The sequence below is a fragment of the Camponotus vicinus genome, unplaced genomic scaffold (assembly GCF_025532165.1).
Source record: "Camponotus vicinus isolate PSW18456_S1 unplaced genomic scaffold, iyCamVici1.0 SCAF_6, whole genome shotgun sequence".
Classification (NCBI taxonomy): Eukaryota; Metazoa; Arthropoda; class Insecta; order Hymenoptera; family Formicidae; genus Camponotus; species Camponotus vicinus.
Window position 1 is genome coordinate 2,214,661 of NW_028141978.1, and position 25,502 is coordinate 2,240,162.

General features: G+C 44.7%; 2 protein-coding genes across 3 annotated transcripts in view; both read right to left on the reverse strand.

Annotated features, from left to right (window-relative positions):
- Delta (neurogenic locus protein delta) overlaps positions 1–25,502 on the reverse strand; it is a 78,494-nt gene that overhangs the window by 26,195 nt on the left and 26,797 nt on the right. Inside the window, exons 1-3 of one of the 2 annotated variants that reach the window (XM_083102060.1) lie at positions 19,747–20,146; positions 14,596–14,898; positions 2,096–2,153 (exon numbers count right to left, since the gene is read on the reverse strand). In XM_083102060.1, the coding sequence (XP_082958186.1) occupies positions 2,096–2,153; positions 14,596–14,898; positions 19,747–19,806 (421 nt within the window). In that variant the 5' untranslated portion in view covers positions 19,807–20,146. Of the gene's footprint in view, positions 1–2,095; positions 2,154–14,595; positions 14,899–19,746; positions 20,147–25,502 lie in introns of those variants that run through there. The other variant, XM_083102061.1, reaches the window with a different exon arrangement.
- The window catches only part of Ino80 (chromatin-remodeling ATPase INO80), a 67,897-nt gene continuing 62,685 nt past the window's right edge, over positions 20,291–25,502 (reverse strand). Inside the window, exon 29 of the mRNA XM_083102051.1 lies at positions 20,291–20,987. Coding sequence (XP_082958177.1) covers positions 20,776–20,987 — 212 coding nt within the window. The 3' untranslated portion in view covers positions 20,291–20,775. The remainder of the gene's footprint in view (positions 20,988–25,502) is intronic.

The window sequence follows — 25,502 nt, forward strand, 5'->3', positions numbered from 1 at the left end:
GAACCGTGCGCGAAAGAGATAGTTCTTGCCTTCCCGATAATAATAAGCTACACATCGTCTTGACGTATCATCATCTTGACAGACAGATGACACATTGGATTATCTGAATATTAATTACATATACCGGAATAAAAACAACGCGTTCGACGTATCCAGATACACTGGTTCTCTCAACGCGAGTTTTATTAACGACATAAACGCCCAAAATTCCCCTGCAACCTCGAGCTTTTCCGACCCAGCAGAGTCCTCGTACCCTCATCGAAATCGAAATCCTTGCTTCGCCGTCGAGTGGACAGATAACGACGCGACGCGGGATCGAACAAAGTACGCACCACGTGGCGCCGAAACAGTTAAATTCGGTTAATTGGACGAGGAGAGTCTCGACGGCGACGGCATAGGTGACGCGACGCGCACGCGTGTGTGCGTGTGTACGCGCGCGACACGCATGAGAGCGCGCGTATATGCAGCTTCCGCTCTCTCCCGTCGGCCGATTCTAATTATCCGAAGGGGAAGGGGAGGGAGGAGGGGAGGGGGACGAGCCGTGCCCGCGGCGGGACTCCTCGAGGAAGGAATTAAACGGTCTCGCTCTTCTTACCCCGTTTTTAAAGCCGGTCTCGAGAGTGAACAACGCGAGGCGGATGCGTGCGCTACCTGCGTACGGAAAACCGTAACGCGCATTTATTATACATCGTATCCGCCTCCGACGTTATTATAACGTGGCGTTATTCCGTCTGGAATATCGGGACGAATGAAGATCGCCAGTTGGATTCCGATCGCCGCAATTTTCCTGCCTCCTTTTAAATGTTCAAACATTTCTTTTTACCAGAGATAGAGAGATTGTAACGAGCTCTATCCGCTGTTCTTTCTCGCCGAAAATATATCCAGGATACCAACAGTACAATTGGCGGTGGGTTTAAGCTAGCCTCGTTGGATGAGCCCGTATATACTTGGTGTCGAGTTACTACAGTGCGATGGAAGATGGGTGTACTATGGTTACACAGGAAGGAAACACTAGTGTGCCGCCCGCTCGCTAACCGCGTCTCTCTCGTCTCTCCTTGCTCTCGCTTTCCTCTCTCTGTCTCTATAGCGCGCGTTCTAGAACCTGCTTCTGGTCGACAGCACAACGCTATGACACAACGGAGACGCGTTGCCGTAATAACGCGGTTACAAACGAGGAACGGCCAACGGCAATGGAGACTGAATAGAACAATGAAAACGCGACGATTGTTCGCGGAGCAACGACCAGCCGGCCCGGTCGACGTAAGATTTATACACCCCGATTCACGTTTTACTTACGACACGTCAAGTATCCCAAGTAACACCGTAAACTTGGCAAGCACGAGAAAACGAATCTTTGATATATCGCGATGCAACCCCGATAGTGTACTCGCAAATCTTACAAACTATTCTTATTTTTATATCTCTTTCATATATACATACTTCTTGAGTACATTATTTGCAATAATCCCAGGAAAAAACAAAATATAAAGAAAAATAGATATAAAAATAAAAAATAAAATATAAAGAAAAATAGATATAAAAATATAAAACAATAAATATATAAAAAATATTAAAAATATTAAAAATATATAAAAAAAAATATTGAAATATTTCAAAATAAATACAATTATTTCGAGATCGAGGGCCATTGAACGCGAAAAGAAGAGAGAAATTTATTCGCTGCCTCTCTCCGATTCTCGTCTCGGGGGAGACTTTAAAGGGGATAAGGATCAAGAGGTAGTTGACGAAGAAGGAGGAGGAAGAGAGAATGCCCGGAGAGGATGCAACGTCTCTGGTGAGTGTCATGCTCGGGGGACCGGAAGCGCCTTCTTGACTGGTCCACGAGACACCGTGTCGCTCTCTCAGCGAACCAGCTGGACCACACATGCCCAACCGACGGGGGCGACCTTCCTCTGCCTTCTCTCACGGCTTTAAAACGCGCACAACGCCACCGCGACTAATTTTACGATAATCCTTCGTCATTCCGGTATTTTACGAGCGCGTGCACGCACGCACGCACGCACGCACTCGTGCTCGATGCGACGATACGAGATCCAAAAAAAAAAAAGTAGAGAGAGAAAAATTGCTCGCTCACCGGCAGACGTGCTGTTGTCCGCGTCGTGATAAGCCTCCACTATCAGCGAGAATGTGCCCTGTAAACAGTAAAAGAAAGCTGTCATGAGTCTTCGACATTTGGAAGTAAAAAGGATCAATGCCTTATTTTGTTTTAGAACGAATTTAAAGAGGATATTAATCGATTCAAGCTTACAATTTTATATGTTTCAGGCGATCCGGAATTTTAATCCGGAATTCCATTTGCAATTTTACGTAATATACGAAGAATTAAAAATGCAGAAGAATGTGTACATCACATACATTATAGTGCGACGTTTTATCGTACAAATAGAATTCCATCGCGAATTATAGATCGCCTCCTCTCTCAACATCCTGAATGAAAAGCCGCGATATTTTCGAATTTTTCTCGACCGTGACTCGCGTGCGAGTTTTGAAAGGTAACGGTAACGGTTGAAGGAAAGATTTCCGCGGTGAAAGGGTTTAATAATAAATTAAACGTACTGCGTCACGTGTACACCTGCCACGCATGCCTCTGCCACGCGTGCACCCGCAGAAAAACCACGAGTATGCACGGCACCATCACCGTCAACATAATCGTCGTCGTCGTCGTTGTCATCGTACATCGAGGAAAAACGGTTACACGTCACTGGTAAAAGGAGGAAAAAGGGGAAGAACGAGCAGACCCCAAGAGGAAAGGGGACCAGACACGCGCAAAAATCACTCCCTTTTGTGCATTATCGTTCAGGGACAGGAGGGCAGTCTATGGTTCCCCATGGGGGTTAACTTCCATAACCACGTGATATACCGCCGTTGTAAATCGCGTCGCGCTTAAGGTACGCACGTGCGAGCGCGTGCGAGGCACTATTCGCACGTGGAAATTAAATGTCGGGTAACCAATTACGTACTTGAGTGATTCTCGATATAAATTCGTATCATATTGATACACGCAATATGCGTTTCGCAGATTCTAAATCTTCCTTCAACCTTGCACGCCCTCCCAATTATGTTTTCCTAATAACAAAATAATACTCTCGAGAAGGAAAATCCTACTCCAAAGCTGAGCACAGAGAAAAATGTATACTGTATTCAAGTATGTTAAGGAAATAAGCGAACACGTTCGAGGTTCGAGAGATCTGCTTTACTTGTATCGGTTGTTTTGTTTTTCATGATTGGGTAAATAGCTGATCGGCAGCTCCTTTGTCGTTCGATCGATATAGTCCAAAATAACGAATGTATCTCGATCAATAAATTCAAAGATCGTCTCTCGGAACCGTCGTTGCCTCAGTGCGAGGGTACATGTCGAGAGAAGCGGACAGAGACTGGTTGGTGTCTTTAAATAAAGTGTATGGAAACGAGTACAAAGTAATAATTGAATTTCCCACTTCCTGGCGACATTACGTTCCGGCGAACTACAAGATTCGTACGATGTTCGCGTGAAAATCGAAGATGTAGGTTGGCAACAGTCGGGAGTAAAAAAGAAAAATAAACTGATCGCTTTTCTTTTGACAGTAGAATGATATTTTCCTCTGTGCAGGATGCCTAAACAAGAAAGGAAGTGTCGGGCCCCCGTTGCGTACGCACATGGCTCTTCCGTAACCTGCGCAAGCCCCAAAGGATAAAGATACCCGAAATGATCCCGGTAAAGATACCCGAAACGACAACTCGTAAATCTCGTAACGATACTCCCGTCGCGCCGACAAACCGCACATCGTGGCTTCGGCCACGAAGCGTCCATTGTTGCGGCGTGTTGTGTAACGGAGGTGTCCTACGCGATGCGTCACGTCGGTGTGTACGGTAGTGATAATGCGTCGTTTAATTATGAACGTCATAGAACGAACATGCACATGGAAGGAGAGCGGCCCTGGGCGGCTCATGGCATATTACAACGCGACCTCGTTAGAGTCGTCGCCGTCGCGCGGAGAATAATAAATGTTTATATCCGGCGACGGTGTGGACGAGTTCGCCCGCCATTTCCCCGTATATGTGTGCGTTTCGCCCGAGTTCCCGTAAACGAGTCCCCGGTAATCCCGCGCGAATACCATTTCGCACATGGAAATTTATGCAGACACCGCATTACGCTCCCTCCCTCGAGCTTTCATTCCGCGTAATGCAATCTCTCTCTCGAGCACGAAATAAAAGATTAAAGAATAAAAAGGAACATAAAAAACAAAATAATGGAACACACAATGAAAAGTAACGAAACACACAATAGATACATACAATGGGAATAAAAAATAAAATATATAATTGTGCGAGACGTAAAAATAAATTAAAATTTGAATATATATGTTCTCGTTTAAAACCAAAATAATATTCCTTAGAATTTAAAGGTCTAATTAAATTTTGTAAAAAATTCTCGTCATATTTTTATCCAAAATTTTTGAATGCAATTTTTTAAAATAAAGTTCTTTAATTAAATCTGCACAAAAAGATATATCTTCAAATAAATTTATTTATTGAATAAAATATACGGAATACGCGAGCACCTTTATAATCGATTGCATCTTGATTTATTAGTAAAGTCAATTTGAATAATACGATAAGAATAATATCAAATCTAAAAAAAACAAAAAGTATGTTACATGTGAATGTGTTTACGTCATCATATCACTGTACTGCCAGGTTATCACTTGTGATATCGGGTTATCACTTGTGATATAAGAAATTATCAGACGTTTAAAAAAAATTCTCAGTAAAATTCCCAACTGTACAAAGTACAAACAAATCTCTCGAAAAGAGATAGAGAACTCCAAGTTTTTAAAGAGTAAATATGTCGATTGAAATTTCTTAATCGATTAATTTTATGCGAGAGCAAAACGTAATACATCTACACCTGAACATCCTGTATAACACCCGCGTATTTCTAGCTAAAATTAGCTCAACGGTATACGCGAACGCTCGTACAGATAAGGCGGATGCCCTTCGCGGCGAAAGGGTTGAAGGACGCGCGAGCAATTTGTCTCTGTTAAAAGAAGCGGGCGGAGAAAAGAGAGAGGCGCTGGCGCAGGTTGTGGTGCACCTTTTGCGAGATACCGAATGCGCCCGAGACCGGTCCGAGGGCCTCGTCGTGCACGACGAGGTGAGCGAACAAAAGGGGTAGAACATAGCGTAGTAGGCGTAGACGGAAGCGAGACGAGAGCTATACACCGCCTTTTTCTCTCGCGGCAAGGACGCGCTCCCTCCGGAGACTCGCAGGCACGCAGGATGCGCGTACCTTCCGAAAAGGAGAGAAAAAGACCATCTCTTTCATAGCGGAGTAACAAATCAGGAGGATAAAAGGGAGAAAAAGAGCGGGGGAGAATAAATCGTCGGGAAGACAAATGCCACCGTGATCGCCCGCTAATTTATTACGGGGGATCGGAATGAAATCGGCGAGGAATCGCGCTCGAAAAAAGGCGCGGTTCCCCGCGGGAACAATGCGTCTTGGCCCGTACATGTGTGCGTTCGTGTTACTCGTGCACCGGTAGCGGCGATTACCGACGAAGAAGGGGTAGAAATCCACGGGACGGTAAAGACGATCGAGACGGACGAGAACGAAGGAGGGAAACCGCTCTTGTTCCGGCGATCCTCTTCCTCGCGCGGGAGACACGACGAGAGGAATCGCGACGAGGAGAGATCCTCGACGACCGACGAGGAGAAAGAGGTTGCGTTGGCCGCCGATGCGATAGAGCGAGAGGCGGCAGGCGCGGCCGGCGCGATAGAACGAGAAGAGGAGAAGGGAGGTGAGGAGAGGAGAGGAGAGAGGGGGGCGACTCGCTCGCGCGGCAGTCGGTTCCCACGGCTGCGCGGCATACCTCCACCTTCTCTCGCCTCCCCTTTCCCCTCTTCCCCTCGGCTGGCCCGTTCCTCTTCTCGGGTCCGCGTGTGCTCCTCTTTCAACTTCTCCCTGCCTCTCTCTCTCTCTCTCTCTTTCACTCTTGCATACACATATACGCGCGGCGCACACAAATATGTATTCGCCGTCGTTATTTCTTCGCTCCTTTCCTCTCGTTCACTCCCTTTCTCTCTCTTTCTCTCTCGACTCGCGTTTCTTCACGTTCCAACAGGACGTTATAGCTTCAATCTCGACGCGCGTGTATATACACGCGCGTATTAATCATCGTGGAAAACGATCGCGCGGAGGAAACGGGTAGCAATATGTAAAGGCGGTGCGGGTCGAGCGTCGTCGCTCGTTATCCATAGTTTCCGTCCTTCTCTTCTCGAAGGAATCGCGAAAATTTCACCGCTGGCATTACCGCGGAAGCGCGATTACCCAATCTCTCTCGAGAACGCTCATGGGACACGCTTCGCGACGCCGGCATCTCCAGGAATGAGAGGACGCGTAAAAATAGGCGAATCACGGATGGACACACGTCGTCGTCGTGATGCAGCCGATTTGTGAAACGATCCAAAGGTCGATCGAGAGGATCAAGAACATATTGAGCGGACCCGAAATCTGAGCACACAAAGTATTATCTCGGGGAGAGAGAAAGAGGGAAAGAAAGAAGAGCTCTGTTCGAGATACAATAATATTACTCACAAGTTGCGATGTCGAAATTCCCCGAAGGATGGGGAAACACGTTTGAAAAATAATATTATCACTCGAAAGTGGAACCGAAAGCCTTCTTTGTGAATGGCCGCCGTTCCATTCCTTCCTCATTCGTCGTAATGCGAACAAAAGTCACGCTTTCACGGATCATTCTTAATGCGAAACGATGCGGCCTCCTGTTTTATTAATGCACTTCGATCGGGCCGGCCGGTTACCATTTCCGACTTTCGACTCTTATTGTAATCATGGTACGAGTGTAACAAGAAAATTCTTCTTTTATTAAAAACCAAAAAAGGGCGTTACGCAATTTTATTTCGGTAAAGAAAAAACGCATTCAATTTAAGGATTAACCGGAAAGAAACGTTTGCAACACGCGATGAAGTCGGCGATGAATAATGGTCGCTCTATCGTTCGTGTCGAGCGACAGTATATCGCCCAAGGGAGACGAGTAGTCAGTCAGTCAGTCAGTCAGTCAGTCAATAAGGTTCACCCGCGCGCGCGTGCATCAGCTGATGCGTACCTGCCCGATGACCACGTGATACGGGGACCCGGAGAAAGAGAGAACGAGCGAGAGGGTGGGGCAGGTCTCACATATGCTACATTTTTCGCCGCGTTAGCGGAAAAGGGAAGGGTTGGAAACAGCCGGCGCCAGTGACAGGCCCTGCAGTCATGGGCCCCCGATGATGGATTTTAAGAATCTCCGATGTAAACAATGTAAGATCTCAACACTGCGATTTTTATCGCGCAAGAAACGATCCATTGATATAAAATTAATTAATTAAATTGACCGTCATTTCTCTTGCGTAAAAAAATAATTTTATTCCTACATATTTTTCTTTACATCTAAACTTTATACTTTTCCCTTTGGATACAAAAGTTGTGACCACAAAGGTGATGCTGCGTGTCATCAGCATCGTATATCACGCAGGGCGGCAGATTACCCTGAGTAGCCTTGGGACAAAAACCTATTTTCATCATTATCGCATGGGACCCTGCTACTTAGGGCTTTCTTATTATTTCTTTTTTGTTGTTTACAGCCGAGAAGAGGCGCGTGACAAAAGAGCGGCAGGAAACAACACCGGCCCAAGCATGGGAGAGGAAATGGGCTGAGAAGCGCGCTTCTTCCGCGTTAAACGGCGCCTTCGGGCGACGTCGTAATAGCAATCTACGAGAAAGAGAGAGAAGGAGAAACCGGAAGCGTATTGGGGAAACGACGCACCGCCATTAACCGAACTCATCGCTCTCGAGGGAATAAATTCGAGGCTGAACTCGATTGGCGTCTGTGACGAAAGGAAACTTCCCGTATTTTACCGTTACCAACCAACAGCGGGTTGTTTACTCCGATCGTAAAGGGACAGGAGGAATTTCCGAGGGAAGACAATTCGCAATATTCCCTCACCATTGTGCAGAATCTAATTATATATGATTAATTAAAATATCTTGGAAATTAAAATAGATTTTTCTTTCCACGCTATCTTAATTTCGAGGGAAAATTTTTGTCGATTTCATGAAAATAATCTTTGTTTGGATGGAACTACCTAGGCAAAAATAATAACGAGAATTTTTTAAATATAATATCACAAAGAATTAATAATTTTTTCTGAAAATATAAGATCATTAAAAAATTAATAATTTGAAATATTTCAGTTTAATCATTGACAAAAATATGAAATATATATATTAAATATGTATATTAATCTCATGAATAATGGATTAGAGCCTCTCGAGAGGATCAAAGCATGACAGCGGCTTTGAATTCGAGCATAAAAACTTGGTCGACGCGTGATAAATCCCAAGTTCGTATTGTACGACGATATACGTAAAAGAGAAAGAAAGAGAGAGACTGGAAGAGGGGAAGAAAAGAAAGGAAAAAGGAAGAGATACCGCGCTAGAAGGGAAAAGAGGTCGATCGCGTGCGAGTCTCTCGCAACGCGAGACTAAAAATACGCGCCGGTTTAGTTTCGGGAACGTCGCCGTCGCCGTCGCCGTCCGTTTTCCTCTATCGCATATAATTTATGCTAAACATCGGAAAGCGTCGTGTCGCGTCGCGATGCGCCCAAAGTTCGTTCATTCGACCTTTCCAAGAGCCGGGCGTCTCGTCTGGGACGCGAATCACGCAGCCTTTTCGGCCGTGGGACCCACGGTTCGGGGCCCCACCTTTCCTCCCCCTTTTCTCCCCTGCTGCTCCGCGATTCCCATCACTTTCGCGGCCCTCCTCCTCTCTCTCTCTCTCTCTCTTTCTTTCTTTCTCGAGTCTTTCTCAGCCTCACGTTCCGCGAAAATGCATGTAAGAATGCTTGCGACGCTGCTTTTATCTCTACAATATTCGATAGTATCGTATGTTATTTACGACAGGAGAAGGGGAAAGGGAAGGAATGCCAAGATGATTCATATATTTTTATATCGTACATGCATTAATCTCTAGCGTACCTCACAGATGCATATTTCCTAAAAGTCGGTGTCAATTATTCCAGTTTTACTCGCATTAATCTACATGATTACGATTTTCCCCGATTTTTTTCCGATTAACGCGCTCACCTCATTCATAACGCGACTCCCAACGCCAACGTCCCCCACCTAATAACGCGTGAGATTATCGCGGAAGGAAGTTACGATGATCGACTAAAAATAGAATGGCGAATTCCCAGGCGACCTTACGAAAATGATGAGAAAGAATGGAGATTCGTATGCGCGTGTGCGCGATTAGCGCGCGGAAAATCGCGCAACTCGCGAACACAGTGGCCGCACTGTCGCGGATCGCGCCTCGTGCTGTTTTAATAAGGCGGCTCGTGTACACGAACGTAAAGCCAATTAAGGCGCGCGCATAAGAGACTGTTGCCGACCGGCACGCATGCACGTACGCACGCACGCACGCGTAAGAAATCGCTGCGTCTGCAAATGTTACGATTACGCATCGACAGACCCATCGCGTTATGTATTGGTGGCAGAGTATCTCATCAAGATGCCGAGTAAATTAATAATCTTGAAGATATTATCATGTGAAAATTTATCGTTTAAAGATTCTGGAAAACTTTATGAAAATTTACTAAAAAATAAAGATTAAAAAAAAACAGAAAAAAACTTTTCCAATCACTTGCACATAATTTTTCTAAAATTTACATGGAGGATGCGATGGGATGTTTCTTTCGATTAATCTCGCTTCAAACGTTTTACCCGAGGTGCGATGATGACGCAAAATGACGAGTCGATCGTATATTACGCGATTTCGTTGAGTGTCGAACCGTTAATTAGGTAAAGATACTTAATGAAGCTGTCTAAGCATAGCGAACGGAGAAGGCCGTTAATTCGCGCGTCTCGGATGCGACACGGAAGTGATTTACGCGCGTTGCACGCAACTGTTATTTATAGTGTATTTTATCGGTTCTTGCTCGTCTAATGTTCGCGCGAAACACACACACACGATCCGAGTGAGCGAGTCATTTTACTAATTGCGAACTCGGCCGTGATCAGCCGCGGTAACAACGAGTTAATTCACTTTTTTGCCGTAGCTCGTTACACGTCGCCTCGTAAAATCGCGCGGAAACGAGCGTTATAAGTAACAAGTCATTTTTTTGCAGCGACATTTATCGCAATATGCTTGGAAAAAATCGAAAAACAGGTTAATTAGTAATAAAATAGTATATATCGGTGCGTTAACGTGTGCGTGTGTCATAATTAAATCGTACTCGTTAATAGCTATCGGAATGAAATTTTTAATATCACCGCTTCTCCCCACGCGCACGCATTCCTCTTGATGAGAAACCGATTGTAAACGAGACATATGTTAGAATGTAAGTTGTAGTCGAAGCCGCTCGCTTTTCTCTCAAGCTACGAAAATAAATCGAGTACTCTAAATAGCGATTGCGGGGCTTACGTCGGTTTCCAACTATTTCGCGCCGACGATATCCGGAACGAGCCCGTCCGCCAGAAAATCGGTCAGGAAACGGTCCAAAAAGCTCTTCGCGAAACTACGACCGCGTGTCGGGTCGTCTTCCGAGAATTCGAGATGAGCAGTAGTCGGTCGGCTACCGGCTTCAGTTCGACGCCGCTACATCAAAAGCCGCCGGGACCATCGGCAACCGCTCTCGGGATAATTTCGACATTGGTGCGCGATAATCCTATCAGCCGCGGAGCTGCGGGTTTACAAACCACCGGCGGTAAACGTCAAGGAACGCGCGTGCCCGTATATCATCCGGGTGTAGGCGAGAAAGAGAGGGAGAAAGCCGACTCTTATTTTGCCCTCCCACAGGTCAAAAGTCTCTGTTCGATACTCGCGATATCTAACATACAAAGAAATGTAAAGTGTATCAATAGTAAATATCAAGAAAAATTGATGCAAAAAATTGTTAATAAAAAATAAGAAGGAAAATAAAGTGTACAGATGCAGAAAAGAATCTACGTAAAGGGAAAGAGAGAGAGAAAGATGAGCGCTCGTTAGAGGCGCGAGGGGCACCATATGGGTTAGTAAATTTAACTTTGCGAGCGAGAGAGCCACAAGGAGAACGAAAGAGAGAGAGAGAGATGGAGCACAAGGTAGAAGGAGAGTACGTGGGAAGTGTGTAGAGGCGCAAAAGAGGCCCCGGCCATCTGCTGCTGGCGGTGGCGGCTCTACAAGAGCCGGTCTCATAGTCAGAAAATGCGCGAGCACCGACACGAGAGGATTGACGTACGCCCAAGGATGCTGCACGTTGGCTCGCTTGTTAGTTTTAGCACAATGGCCCGATCTCATTGAGTCATCCGTGAAAAAAAAAAATCTCCTTTCTTTGCCCGTCTGGCCTCACGTGCTTTCCACTTTACCTCCTCGCGCATTATTTAGTCTATCCTTTCTTTTCTATGTGTTTTACCAAATCGACTCAAGATGTTTGCAAATCTCACGTCACGAGCAATCTGTACGATTCGATTCGATACATGTGGCATGAATAGTGTATTTTTATTATAGCCTTGAATATATATATGTTTATATCATTGAGTATCTGTTTGTCGCGCTTTATTGCATATATAACATCGACTATCGCTCATGGCCAGGAATTTTACTACATAAGACATATAAAATAGAATAATGAATACATTAAAAAATTTTATGTAGAAAAATATCACATTATTTATGTCATTTAAATAAATTATAAATATGTATCCGTTATATCGAGAAGTGGAGAATTTTTCAATCTTTGTATCAATCCACCCAACTTTTATCATCGCATTTAGAGACGAGTCGCAAATTTCGGTTATGAGAACCGCAGCATCGCCGAGCAACAGCAGGAGGGAGAGACAAGTGTTACTCTCCCTTGTTGTTCTTTTTTCTAGCCCTCTCTCTTTCATCGCGCACCGACGACCGCGCACGCACGCACGCGCGTGCAAAGCGAGATGCCGAACGCAACCCTTACATATTCTCTCTCTCTTTCTCAAGCATTCCCTCGACACAATCGACCTGTGCGCGTTGGCAGCCAGCAGCGCGCGAAAGTAGGAAGGGAAAAAGCAGATGCGAGAAGAGTGCGTCGATCCTACGCACGTTGCGCGCACGCGAGAGGAAGCAAAAAAGAAAGGAACACGCAGAGACGATACGGAGAAAGTACCCAACGCCGCCCTTTTCGTTAATTGCGCGCGTCGAGCGAGACGGGAAATCAAAGTCGGGCGAGCGTGCGAGTCGTTGCGCCGCCGCCGACCTGTTGCAAATGCGACCGGCGACGCGTGCAACGTCTTCCTCGCCACTTCCCGCACGCATCGCACGTGCATCGACAACTAGGGTGACCGGCCGATAAGCAATCTCCAATCCGCCGACTCGCTTCGTAATTATTCACCGTTCGGTGGTGATGTAATTTTGATTTTTGCGATATAACGCGCATATTAATCGCGGAAAACGCCGGGCCGATTATCGCGATGGTCGTCTCGATCTTCGCGAGGAACCTTCAGGAGCCGCGCAGGATCCTCTCGCTCGATCTTGCGCACGCGAGATTCCCCGGCCACTTCCGCGCTAATTAGTCGGCCGGACCGAGAGCGAGACTGTTTTCCGCGCGAGATAGGATCGTCGTACGTTGCATAGGGGATCGACGATGCGATTTCGTTTTCGCGCACGTAATTTCTCAGCGCACGCCAATTCCGCGCGTGTCCCTTATCTCCGTTCCGGCGTTTGCTGCAACGAGACCGAGTCAGGTAATACACTCGCCCGATTAGCATCCGTGACCAGCTGCGGTTAAACGAACGGAAAGCATTGTTCTTTTCCGAGAGTCCGCGTCGCTGTCGGCTTTTTCTCTTTCTTCGTACCTTTGCCGTCTTATTTCTACTGTTAATTGGGAATAAAATCGAATGCATCTGTAATTGACGAATCAAATAATATGTGAGTTTGTTTTATACAGGGTGTTCTAAAAAGGTATGTCAAAAATTTAAGATATTCCTCACACCTGAAGGATGAAAAAATGTTATATGGACATAGGTGCGGAAATGCTTATTTCAGGAGTTATGTTGAAAATACTGTTAGCTGTATTACACAAGGAAAAATTTAGGATTAATTATTGTAGACGACAATCGTTTAATTAGGCTTATTTACATTTGAATATGTTACAATAAATGTTGAAAATGTTCACCATTTTCCTGAATATAAGCAGTGATACGTCGACGCATCGATTCACGGACACGTTCAAAAATGCCTGGCGTACAACGGATTGTCTCGCAACCTGCAGTGATGCGGTCACGAAGATCTTGAATATCACGCACTGGTGACATTTTTTGAACGTGTCCGTGAATTGATGCGTCGACGTGTCACTGCTTGTATTCAGGAAAATGGTGAACATTTTCAACATTTATTGTAACATACTCAAATGTAAATAAGCCTAATTAAACGATTGTCGTCTACAATAATTAATCCTAAATTTTTCCTTGTGTGAGTAATACAGCTAACAGTATTTTCAACTCCTGAAATAAGCATTTCCGCACCTATGTCCATATAACATTTTTTCATCCTTCAGGTGTGAGGAATATCTCCTTAAATTTTTGACATACCTTTTTAGAACACCCTGTATAATGGGGATCACTTTACCAATCTATTTGTTTTTAAAATGAAAAATCCGCATCGTGTCACCAAGACCGGAAGAAACTCTCAACACTTGGTCTTTAATTGTCTAAGGTGTCGCAAGTCTTTATAGGAGAAAAATATCGACAGAGGTTGAGTTTTCTTTCGCTTCTTGTATTTTACACCACGCGAATTTATGTGGAACATGCAGCTATGTTATCTATTACCACACGGTCGTCGACATTTCTTACTTCCCACATTGAAAACGTTTATGCTAATCTGCGACTCTGGCAAAAAATCTCCAACGTGCGCACGCCTCTTGTAAACCTATCGCGAGAGGTTGTTCGCGAGCGTCTTGTGAAAGTTTATAAATCATCGTGTATAATTCGACAATGATATATCCCTTAGGTTGTCTCAGGTCTATTCTACGTGTACAGCAGAGTGTACGTATCGTGTTATTATTTCAGAAGAATACAAGGTGGCTTGCCACTATTACAAATCAACTGTAGAAAGTTTAACAAACTTTCTCTTGATAAAAATATTGCTGGGAAACTAAAATAATTTTCATCAAAATTTTCATTCTAGAACACTTACACGGTTTCGAGAATTATTACTGTTTACATAGATTCAATCATCATTCCATTCTTCAGGAATTTTTTAGAAATATTTATACAATTTTAAATCAATAAGAAAAAATTAAAATATCAAAAATGATAAGTTAAAAACTTCCAAACTTTCTCTAAATGTTTTTCATCTCCATTAGATTTAGTGTTCCAGAATTAAAAGTATCTTAGAAAATACTTGATTAAATTTTTATCGATAAATATATTTTATGAAATTAAAAGTCTCGTTCAATCAAATATCCTAATTAATTCAACGATGATGAATGATGTATACCTTTCATCTCTCGATAAATTCAAGAAGATACCGTGAATTTCTCGGCTCGATTAAACGACACATAAAATATAACGGGCGAATGACTTACCGGCCACGTGAACTCGAACGGGAACCGGATGGGGTTGCTGAAGCTCGGCAGGGCGGCATTCGCGCTGAGGTTAACCACGTTCTCGCCGAGAACGGGCGTCACGACGTCGCCGTACGTGCACGGCGACGTCGTGTCGATCTTCACCTGGTACTGCTTCAGGCAGACCCGGAACCTCGTCTTGCATACTCCCGAGCACTCGCCCGTCTTGGACGCGCTGCCGGAACAGCACTTGCCCAGGCTATCCTTGCCGTACTCGTTCACAAAAGACTTTAGCCTCAGCTCGAACATCCCCGAGGCGCTCACCTGTGAAACACACACGCGTTTTAATTCCCTCGAGCGAGTGCACGCATAGTTTTCCAAGAACTATAGCGATGCGAGTTAATAAAATATTAGAAATATTAATATTAAAAATCAAAAGCAAAGCACTTAAAATTAGAAGAAATTATTCATTTTAAGCGGTTTATTAATTGTGCCATTGTTAAAAATTATTAAAATAGAAACTTTCTCTCTCTTTCTCTCTTGACGAAAAATAAATATAAAAAAATTAAATTTAAAAATGTTTCTAAAAATATTCGCATTAGATGATTTTTTTCGCTAAAAACTTTGGTTAATTTTTAATCATGAACATTGAAAATGGTAAAAGGCTCTTCGAGGGGCGTCGAATATTGCAGGGTATCGAGAGAGTATCTTTAATAGCTCCGCGTGGGATCGTAATGCGATCTTAATAATGTCGGTCTGGTCGACAGTTGGCGGCGAATCATCACGAGACACATGAACAAGACTCGCTATCAAACGAGACCTCCCTCCCTCTTTCTCTCTCCGTTCGCGAGACAGGGGGGTCATCGTCGTCTCGTGCCCCACGACGTGAAACGCCGCAGGAGCACGTGTGCGCGCGCGTTTTTGCGGACGTGTCACGCACGTCTCCCAGGAGGAGAGAAGCAAGTCGAGCCGACAAAAAGCTCGCGCGCGTCCCTCCTCTCTTTGCACAAGACATGTAGCATCCCCGAGACGTTACCGCTCGCGCTTCGCCATTATAATCGAATTACGAAAATACACCACGATTTACCACAGATTCGACGATTTAGCTTTTTGTCCGCGTCGATTCATGTTACGCTCAGTTTAGTTGATCATTTTCTCTCTCACTTTACAAGAGAAAAAATGGTGGTCAGTGGCTTGGCCAAATGTTCGAAATAACAAATTGCAGGATATTTTTTCTTTAATGCCCTTATACGATATATTCAAAATGAAGGAAATTATATATTGAATAAAGCTGATAGCGAGAGGTGTCTCTTAAAAAATGTTTAAAATTTTTATATTAATTCAAATATCTTAATTCGGTAGAGTAAGTGAAGAGATGCCTATCGACATCTTTTCCTGCTACTCAGTCATTTGATCAAATGCCAAGATGCTCTTGCTAAAACCGCGACAGGGATATTCCTTTTGACATCCATGTGGATGCAAACCGCCTGCAAAAAGGGGCCAACCAAGCTCGTAAATGCATCAACGCTCTAGTTGGCTCGCGAAAGCGCTGCTTAACGAAATTACCGAGTAAAGAACCAGCTCGCGAGATACAAAATAAAAAAGGGCGCGTCAATCGACGCGTTTTTCGACGGTGTAATATCATGGTGGGCGATTAACTAGCGCAATTATCGCAATTTATTTGATTGGAAAAATAAACTCGTTAAACAAAATATAAAATAAGAAGGCAATTTTCTGATCTGGAAAAAAATAGAGAAGGCACACACGTTAGTCGGGTTCAACGATTTCCTCGGGCTATCGATACATTTGCCCCCAGACATCGTTTTTATATCGAGTAAACAGAGTCGACGTCCAATATGTGTCTCTCATTTTCCCTGTCGTCGTCGTCGTCGCGACGCCGAGAGTGCTCGACCACCGTGAACGTGTGATCGTCCCTGTGTGTATGTAATAGAGACGAAAACGCACACGAATGCAATCCTGAAACGGAGCTTCCCACAAGATATTGTATAGCCGAGAGCGAACGCGAGGTTCTTTAAGCGAGATCCGAACGACGAGCCCGACACTGGCTTTCCTCTTATCGAACTTCTCGTCTCGCGATCGTCTATCAATTGCCATTGAAAAAACTAAATTCGCGACCTGCCATCGGAAAAGCAAGAATATTCTCATCTACGTCTACTATCGAGCTATTCGAATCAGCTGACATTATTATACAGATAGCGCGTAGACTTTTTAATGTCATCAGAATCTTGAAAATTCCTTTATATATAATTTTGTACATACTTGATTGTAATTTTGAAAGATGGATCGACAATTCACACGTCATAAATTTGAAAAATAAGATACTCCACGCGACCTTGCACGATATAAATAAACGTTCGTTTGCGAATAAAGGCTTGCACCGCGGGACAATTCGATCGACTCGCGACGATTGGCTATTTTTAAAATGAAAGAATGAATAATAATAGGCTGTTTATCTCATTTTCGTGCATCACTTTTCATTATATGTATTATATATTTTTGTCTAGAAATTGTAATATAAAGATAGGCAATATTAATATTAATATTTAATAATTCATATCATATTTTTTAATCAAATTTATATATCTTTGATCTTTAAGTGAAATTTACTGTAGTTTTTGTGTTTAAATCTAATGGAGCCTGGCTCTTACTTATACGCGAATGTCAAGGCGAATACCCTTCGCGATAAGAACAGGTCTTCAATCGCCGTACCTCGCGTTGCATTTGAAGCGGGATTTACAGTCGATGCACTTGGTCGCGGCGAATCCCCGTCCCGTTAGTCCGTATCTCACGAAAGTAAACGATTAAACGAGCGCGCGACGTCGAGAGTTGCGTGTAGGACGCACCGATACGCACACGTATCTCTCTCTCTTTCTCGGCGCTGCCCTCTCACGATGAGGAATCTCATTTTTGGCGCGCTGGAAGTTTATTCTGGGAACTGAGAATGGCCGCCACGCGTATTTACGGATACGACACACCACGCGGCGGCAACATCGAGACAAAACGGTGCGTTTCGTCACACGCAAAACGAATTTTCGCCGTCCGGCTCACCCTTCAGACGCCTTTGAAAGAAGAGTTTAGCCTCCGATTGTGCGACTACCGCCGACTTATCGGTGTTACAAAGAATTTCGCCGACCGCTTACCGAAATGCTGCCGAATCCTAAGAGGAACCGAGAATAAGTGTCAAAGAGGCTTAATGCGGTTTAAAACCATCGCTAGAAGCACCATCGGGGGAAGAGAGAGAGATAAAAAAGCAGGGTTAGACACTTCTAAAAGAGTGCATCTCCAGATTTAGAGTTGCGTGCGCCACCGAATCCGTCGTTAGGGACGATCTTACTGCTCTGAATGGTAAGAGGAGAGAATTTTATGTTTAGAGAGGTAGGCAGAATCCTTTCAAAAGAAGAGAATATCCTTGATGGAACGCGGTATTAAAGACTAGATAAAATTAAATAAAGTATGAAAAAGCGGAATAAAAAATAATTACAAAATTATGCTAGACACGATACTTAATCGCATATTTAAACATACATATTATTTTATGATAATTAATGAAATTCGAAAAATTTATAAATATTAGAAAAGATTCTAGAAAAACGAAATCATTTTTGCATGCTTCAGCGAATAGCGGTTTTAGCATCGCTGAGAGATAAGGCAGAGATGTGCACGAAGAACGCGAGAAGGATCCACGGCAGACGGAGAGCAAGAGAAGAGGGGTGCGAGGGAAGGGGCGAGAGGGGGGGACACATCTCTCCCAGGAAGAATTCCCTCGGAATCCGTGCGGAGAGAAAACCGAGAGAAGAAACGGGCCATATAATACGCGAAAAATGCACCTCTCGCATTCAATCGTCTATAAGAAACGCGGCTTCAGCAAACTTAAATTGTAAGTGTACAAAAAAAAAAAAGATATTTTTCTCGATATCGCGATTGTCGGATAAATTCAAAGAGATTTCATTTTTACACGAAAATAAAGAGTATCTCTCAAGTACTTGAATGACTGATTCATCCGTCAAATTAGTGTTTAGAATACGTTCTTCGCATCTTTGTACAGTAACCAGAACAAGCTGTCATTCACCGTTAATGAACACCATCGATGAGCCGGCCGAGTACTTATTCGAGTCGAAATTTTTCTCCCACTTTCGATCTCACACATACACAATTTTCAATCTAACATCTACTTTAATACTTGAATATTTTAAGGTCAAAGTACTTGATATAATTTAATCCAAGGTTCGTATTTTGAGCCCCTAACAAGAGAAATTGGATATTGTTTAGTATCGTTTACTACTGTTTATTTGAAAAAGAAATTCTATTCCTAAGCCTATCGAAATAATCTGGAATCTAAACGAGAAAATTAAAATCGAAGATAAAAACGAAACTTTGTTTATACGTACAAGATTAGAGGAATGAAAAGATCCCTCGTGAGAGAAAACTGCCCTCTTTGTAACTTGTTCTACGCGAAAGATGCGAATGCGGTTGAGGGCGATTAATTTATCGCTCGCACCGAGACGAGCAACGTAAAACGCGCTCGGTCGCTTTTAACGCGGATAGATCAGAGCATTTCTCGAATGCGTTACGGATAGTTACGAAAGCGCGAGCCCCGATTACGTCGATGCTATTCCAATCTTTCCCATCTGCGGCGCCTTCCTTCCCCTTTCGCACGCACAACAATGGCGATCCTATATATACGAGCAAGTACGGGGCGATATATGGACCTTTATTCCGAGTATCGAGGATTATCGAGCTCACTCATCAAATCGCGATGCCCAAGGTCGAGCCGGCACAAGTTGACAAACGTCTCGTGCTAATAATTACATGATGACAACACGCGGCGTATAACAGTGTTCCAGAGATAAACTCCATTCGTATAAACAATAATAATATTTCGAGGGAACGCGCGTGCTCGTGTGTCATTTCCACGAATCATATGATCGTCTCATTGCGTTTTATTCTCCCCTCATCTAGCGTCAAGATTTTTCTCACGTTACTTTCGAGTGTAATCTCCGATAAAGAACCAATGAATCGGACTACGATATCGCCTGATATTTACATATCAAATTCCTTGTTCGAATCGGAGATCGAGAGGGAAGAAGAAAAAAAGAGAGACAGAGAGAGAGAGAGAAAGATACTATCGAAGGGGAGTACGGTCTTACTTACCGCTCGGGGCGTCGGCAGAAGAACGACGGCGGCCGTCCACACGAGCATCGTGGTCCACATGTTGACGCGTCACTTATCCCTCGGTGTTTCACGCGCCGCCCGGCGCTTCTTCCGCGGCGATGGGCGGCGGGGGGAGAGGCGCGCGGCAGGGGTGAGCGGCAGCGGGCCGCTGCTGCTGCTGCTTCTCGTCGTCGTCGTCGTCGTCGGCGTTACCTGCTCGCCGCGGCGTCGCCGGGCCGCTGCTGCATAGCCGGTGTCGCGCCCGGTACTCTCGACGATCGCCCCGATCGCTTTCCTCGTCGCCGTCGCCGTCGTTTTGCGGTAACGGGAGCGCGTAGCGAATGGGACGCGAATGAGGGTAGCTATCTCACCACTTTTTGCACTCGCGCGCGCGCCGCTATTTTACATTACCATGCGCGATAGCTCACTTTTTTCTTTTTTTTTTACACACTTTGACGTTGACACACTTTATTCCAGTATATATCCGTGAGACCCGCCGTAGATGGTGCAAAGTATCGCGAAGGATTCTTTTTTTCTTTCTTGATTTATCTATCTCTTTCTCTCTCTCTCTCTTGTTCCATGATTCGATGATCGCCGCGCGATTCCTCTTCTCCCTTTTTTTTCCTCTTTACGAGTCACGAACCCGTCGCGGTCATAATTCTCAAAATAAAAAGAAAAGAAAAAATGCCAACGAGCGAAACGGACACTGAAACGACAAGCTACGATGCTCTCGTCCTCGTAGATCGTCGCAACAACGACGGGTCGTACACTGAATCGGCCGTGATCGCGCCGCGAGGAATACTCCCTCGGCGATCGGCAGCGCCGTGCTTCGGAGAAGAGCGACGTTGTAGGGAGGGGAGTCGATGGTGGTGGGGGATGCTCGACGCGGCGGTGGGGTGGAGCTAAGGATGCCGCACACGGATCGCGTGACGGGGTCTCGAGGATGAACGAGAGTCAATGCGCCCGTCTCGCGCGATCCCTCTTCGCCGAGGAAGGGGGTGAACCGGCCGACAGGGGTGGATGCCAAAGTCACCAGATTAGTACCGATGGTCGCGTCGACGAGCGCGTCCGCTGCTCTTGAAACCGGCGTTGTAGCGTGAAAGCTCCAGAGACGTCGCTTTGACGCGAAAGTCGTTCTCCCTTTTTCCTAATCTTAGTCTCTTTGGATTTACTAGGATTTATCCTTCCCGTTGATCGTAAATTATCGCTCCTCTCCTCTCGATTATTCTTCCTCAGGATTCCTAGTTGTACATTCGCGCCACTAAATCGGTCGCACTAGCGCCACACCGCGGAACTCGCGACAACCACCGAAGCACTCTGGTACCGGCGCGAGTACCAACGACAGATGGCGAGCTCTCGCTCGCCCCGATCCCCTTCGCTCCCTTGCAGGAATCAACTATATATATGATGCGCGTGTATAATGTATATAAATATATATATATATATATACATATATATATGCGAGATTTCCACCTTCTCTCGTACCTCGTAAAAAAAATTGATATTCCTCGCTGTCGGCGGGTATCCCGTGCTACTCCCTACTCCCGCGCATTGCGTGCGTGCGTGCGTGGGGTTGTACGACGAGTGATAGCGCGCGCGCACGCCCGTCCCAAAGTGCAACCCTCGACTGGAGGTAGCGAGGCTGGGAGTACCCCTACTTATAATTGTGGCTTCCCCCTCGCCGCCCCGGAGCAGGCGGAAGAGGGGTTGTGCCCGACCGAATCAGAGGGGTGGTGGATGGCGGCTGCGCCGGTGGCGCGACGCGTGGGCCTGCGGGACGCGCGGGGACCGTACGTCCGGGCAGGAGGGAGCGCGGCAGCGGGCCGGAGAGAGAGAGGGAGAGGGGGATGGGGAAGGAAAGGGGGCTGCCGTCAAGAGGCAGCTGCAGGCCGGCTGCACGCGCCCACCTCCACCACCGCGTGCGTAGTCCCTGCGTACGACACCCTAGCCACTCGCGCGGACCTCTCGCTCGCCCGCCTGTCCGCCTGCCTGTTTGCTCGCTCGCTCGCTCGCGGACACCTCGGGGCGCCTGCCCCCTGCTTGCACCCCCCTTCCCGCGCGAGAGCGTCGTCCGCAGGGTGGTGGCACAGCTCGCGCGATTCTTCCCCCCCCCCTTCCTCCCTCCGCCGCGAGCGTCACGATAATTCGTACCCCATCTACGGATCCGGCGGCACGCGCCATGTGCCACCACCTCGCGCGTGACGTCATGCCCTTCTTTTTAAGCGTATTACGTTTCTTACGCTCGCGACGAGCGTTTACGTGCGTATTGCGTAGCGTGTGGCTGATCACTCGGCGGATCATTCGTTCGCGATACCAAGGGCGAAAAATTAATTTTGATATCAAAGTACGTTTTGACGGACGAATGAATGAAATACGGGGAAAAATGGCGGAGGAAATAGATCTCGCGTTTGTCAATCGTGACATTTTCCCGACAGCGCTTTAGATCGTTTGTGTATGCGAAATCGACATATGTATAATAAAATTGCACAAGGATTCAATGATGAATAAAAAATCATCAAATGAGAATAAACGGTTATCGAGAAATTTTAACGAAACGAGAGAGAGAGAGGATTACCTTGGAGAATCGAGGAATCGAGTTGGCGATGTAATTAAGTCGCGCGATGCACCTGCAACCAGCCGTAATATGTGTCTCACAGAAATATTTAAACTTAATTTGTCGGCCTGAAATTCCGCGCACATGTCAGGAGGCATTTTGCCAGCCGCTAGTGGCCGTACCTACGATCGAATTCGATAAATCAGTTAATGAAACGCCGTGCGCAGGGTAGTCACGCGAGGGACTTTCTGTTCGGAACCGACTGGCCTCGTATGAGATTGTGATTATCGATCGATATTTATCTCGATCGATTTATCGAAGATACCCGTTGACGGTGTCCGAGTATTTAAAAATTCAATATGATGTATTAATTTTAGATTTCAGTTAAAATTAAATTTTGTTCGAGTTGAAATGATTGTAAAATTGAGGTGCATCGCGATTGAAAATCGGGCACGAGTTAAATTTCTTTTTTTTTGACGGAGAAGTTCGATAATTCTCTGTGGTACGTGCCGCACGGAATAACCGAGTTTCGACGGAGATTCGCGTGGAAGACCCCTAATCTGGATATTTGCCAACTGCCCTAATTCAGGGGTTCACCTTTCTAATACCGTATAATGTATAACGTTCGAGCACACGCCGAGGCAGCGATTGCGCGTCATCTGCGCTTCCTTCCTTTTCATTCTTCGATTCCTTCGTATCCTGACTCGTCAATGTTCGCGTAAAAAAAGAAGATTAAAGCTAGCTTTCCTGTCCAAAAAAAACCGAGCCGAGTTTTTGCCAACATTTATTATTTCGTCAATAATTTCAAGAATTAAAATTTAACGCCAACAGACTCGATTTTGGCAGGAGCTAGATTAAATAAAAAAATGTATTCTTATAATATAATATCTTTGAAAGTTAATTGATTCACGAGAATAAAAATCTGTCATTTTGAATAAATCTCTTCTTAAAAAGTATGTAGAGGTATATAAATTCGTGTTACATATGACGAGCTGTGCACGTATACATGTGCACTTGTCCTGCAATTTTTTTGCCCTTCGTCAGCATCAACGATCGTGCTACGCAAAAGTCTCTCTGATGTTACGGAATAAGGCAAAAATGGCTAAATCCCTCTTCCCCTGCCTTCCCCTTTCTCTCCTTCTCTTTCTCTCTCTCTCTCTCTCTCTCTCTCTCTCTCTCTCTCTCTCTACCCCTCTCTCTCTCGGCACGTATTATGCGGGACATACGCATCGGAGTGCTATACGGGGTGACAGATTATTATGGCGCACATACTCTCTGCTCCCGGCTGCAGGGTATTGTGCCGGAGCACACAATGGTCCCCGGACCTGTCTCGGCCACGCATCCATGTCCCTCATTGTTAGTTAGAGCGCGCGGAATCGTCTCTTTCTCTCTCTCCGGCTCACCCCTATCTCACCTTCATTCCGGATTTTGCAGGGCTGCCCCACCAAGTGTTGCAGCTAATAAATCTGCTCCGCCATTAAAGCAGACTCATTTCGATTTATTTGCAGCTCTTCCCGAATAGGCGGGCCACATTCTTATTAAAAAAGATTGATCTCTTATTAAAAGATTTATCTCTTATTACACAGAGAAAAATATCATTCTACTGCCAAGAAAAGCGATTACTCAGTTTATTTTTCTTTTTTTAAGTAATAGTTTTTTTCAGCAAAGAATATATTCTTGATAATAGTCTTAAAATATCAATTATTCATCACAAGTGTTAGAAAATCTCATTATCATGTACTCGAAAGAAGAATTTATTTTCTTTTCAAGAATATTGTAAAGTTGCATCAAAGAAAGATCAAACTTACTTTACGCCAACTCTATGTAGTAAGCAAATCAAATTTTTGTTTTAATTTAATATTCTTGACTAAAATACTGCACTTACTAAAATTCAGAATATATTCAATTAAATTTAATGCTTGTGGTGAACTTGTGATATATTTGCGGATATACAAACTTATGATATATACTTAAAATAAATAATATTTACTTGAATACAGCATACATTTTTCTCTGTGTAAAGATAAAATAAAGGAGACATTCAAGTAGGAAATCAAGTAGGAACAAAGCCGCCGACAGCCGGTATAACTAGTAAATCACGGTCGCGTAATCAGGTAAACAACGTGGTGATAAGATGCCGCTATACAGAACAGGAAGCCTTTGTTGTTTTCTTCGCCGCATCTAAGGGAAAGAATGGGGACGAGGATGAGGAAGGAAAGAGAAGGTAGAGGCATCGTCCCGATGCCCGTAGCTGTACAGTGTACTTCCGGTCATGAGGTGGTTCAACAGGTCAGACCAACAGGGGAGCCAGATGAAACCACTTCCGGCCTCGTCGTTCCCCCGTCTTCCTTCCCCATCTCGTTCCACGTGGATTGCGCTTCTCTCTTTCTCTCTCTCTATCTTTTACTTCTCGGCATCACAGATGCTCAAATCGATAGGCTATCAATATCATTTTTCAGGAAGAAATAAAAAAATTAACGATTTATTTATTATAAAATGCGGGCGAAATGTTTTGGAAGAAAAATTTGAATTGTTTAATTAAAAATTGAAAGATAATATAAAAAATAACCCTGATAATGGATATTTGTAAAGCAATATACGTATCAAGTAAAATATCAATGCGAGAAGTAGTCCGCACTTTTTGAAATTTATGTGATATATCAATATTTATCAATATTTATCTTAATCCATACTGATACGAAAGGGAACTAAAAGATAAACAATAATCGCAGATATATACAAAATCCACATATGTCATAGCACAAGCACGTTTTACACATTCGTGTACTTACTCGTGACTGGATACACCTTTTCGTAGTACACATATACATACTCATACAAACATACACACACACACACACACACACACACGTGTGATCTATCACGCGACTCCCTTCTCTTCGTGTATTCCTTCATATCCGTTGCTCTTTCATTCATACATACGCATAAGCACGCGCGCAAAAGCTTACGTGTGGCCGAGACCACGTTGCGGTCTTGGACAACACATGCGCTGTTTTTTGCTGGTATGCGTGCACTTTCTCGCACGAGGAACGACACATACACACGCAGAAAACGCTTCAATGAATTACCGTCCGAGGGTTGCGGATTGCGTTTCCGCCAATTGTACATCGCGGGGACGAAAGATTTACGGGGGTGCACGCGCACGTCAAGTGCGATAATTTTGACATTTCGAGCGATATGT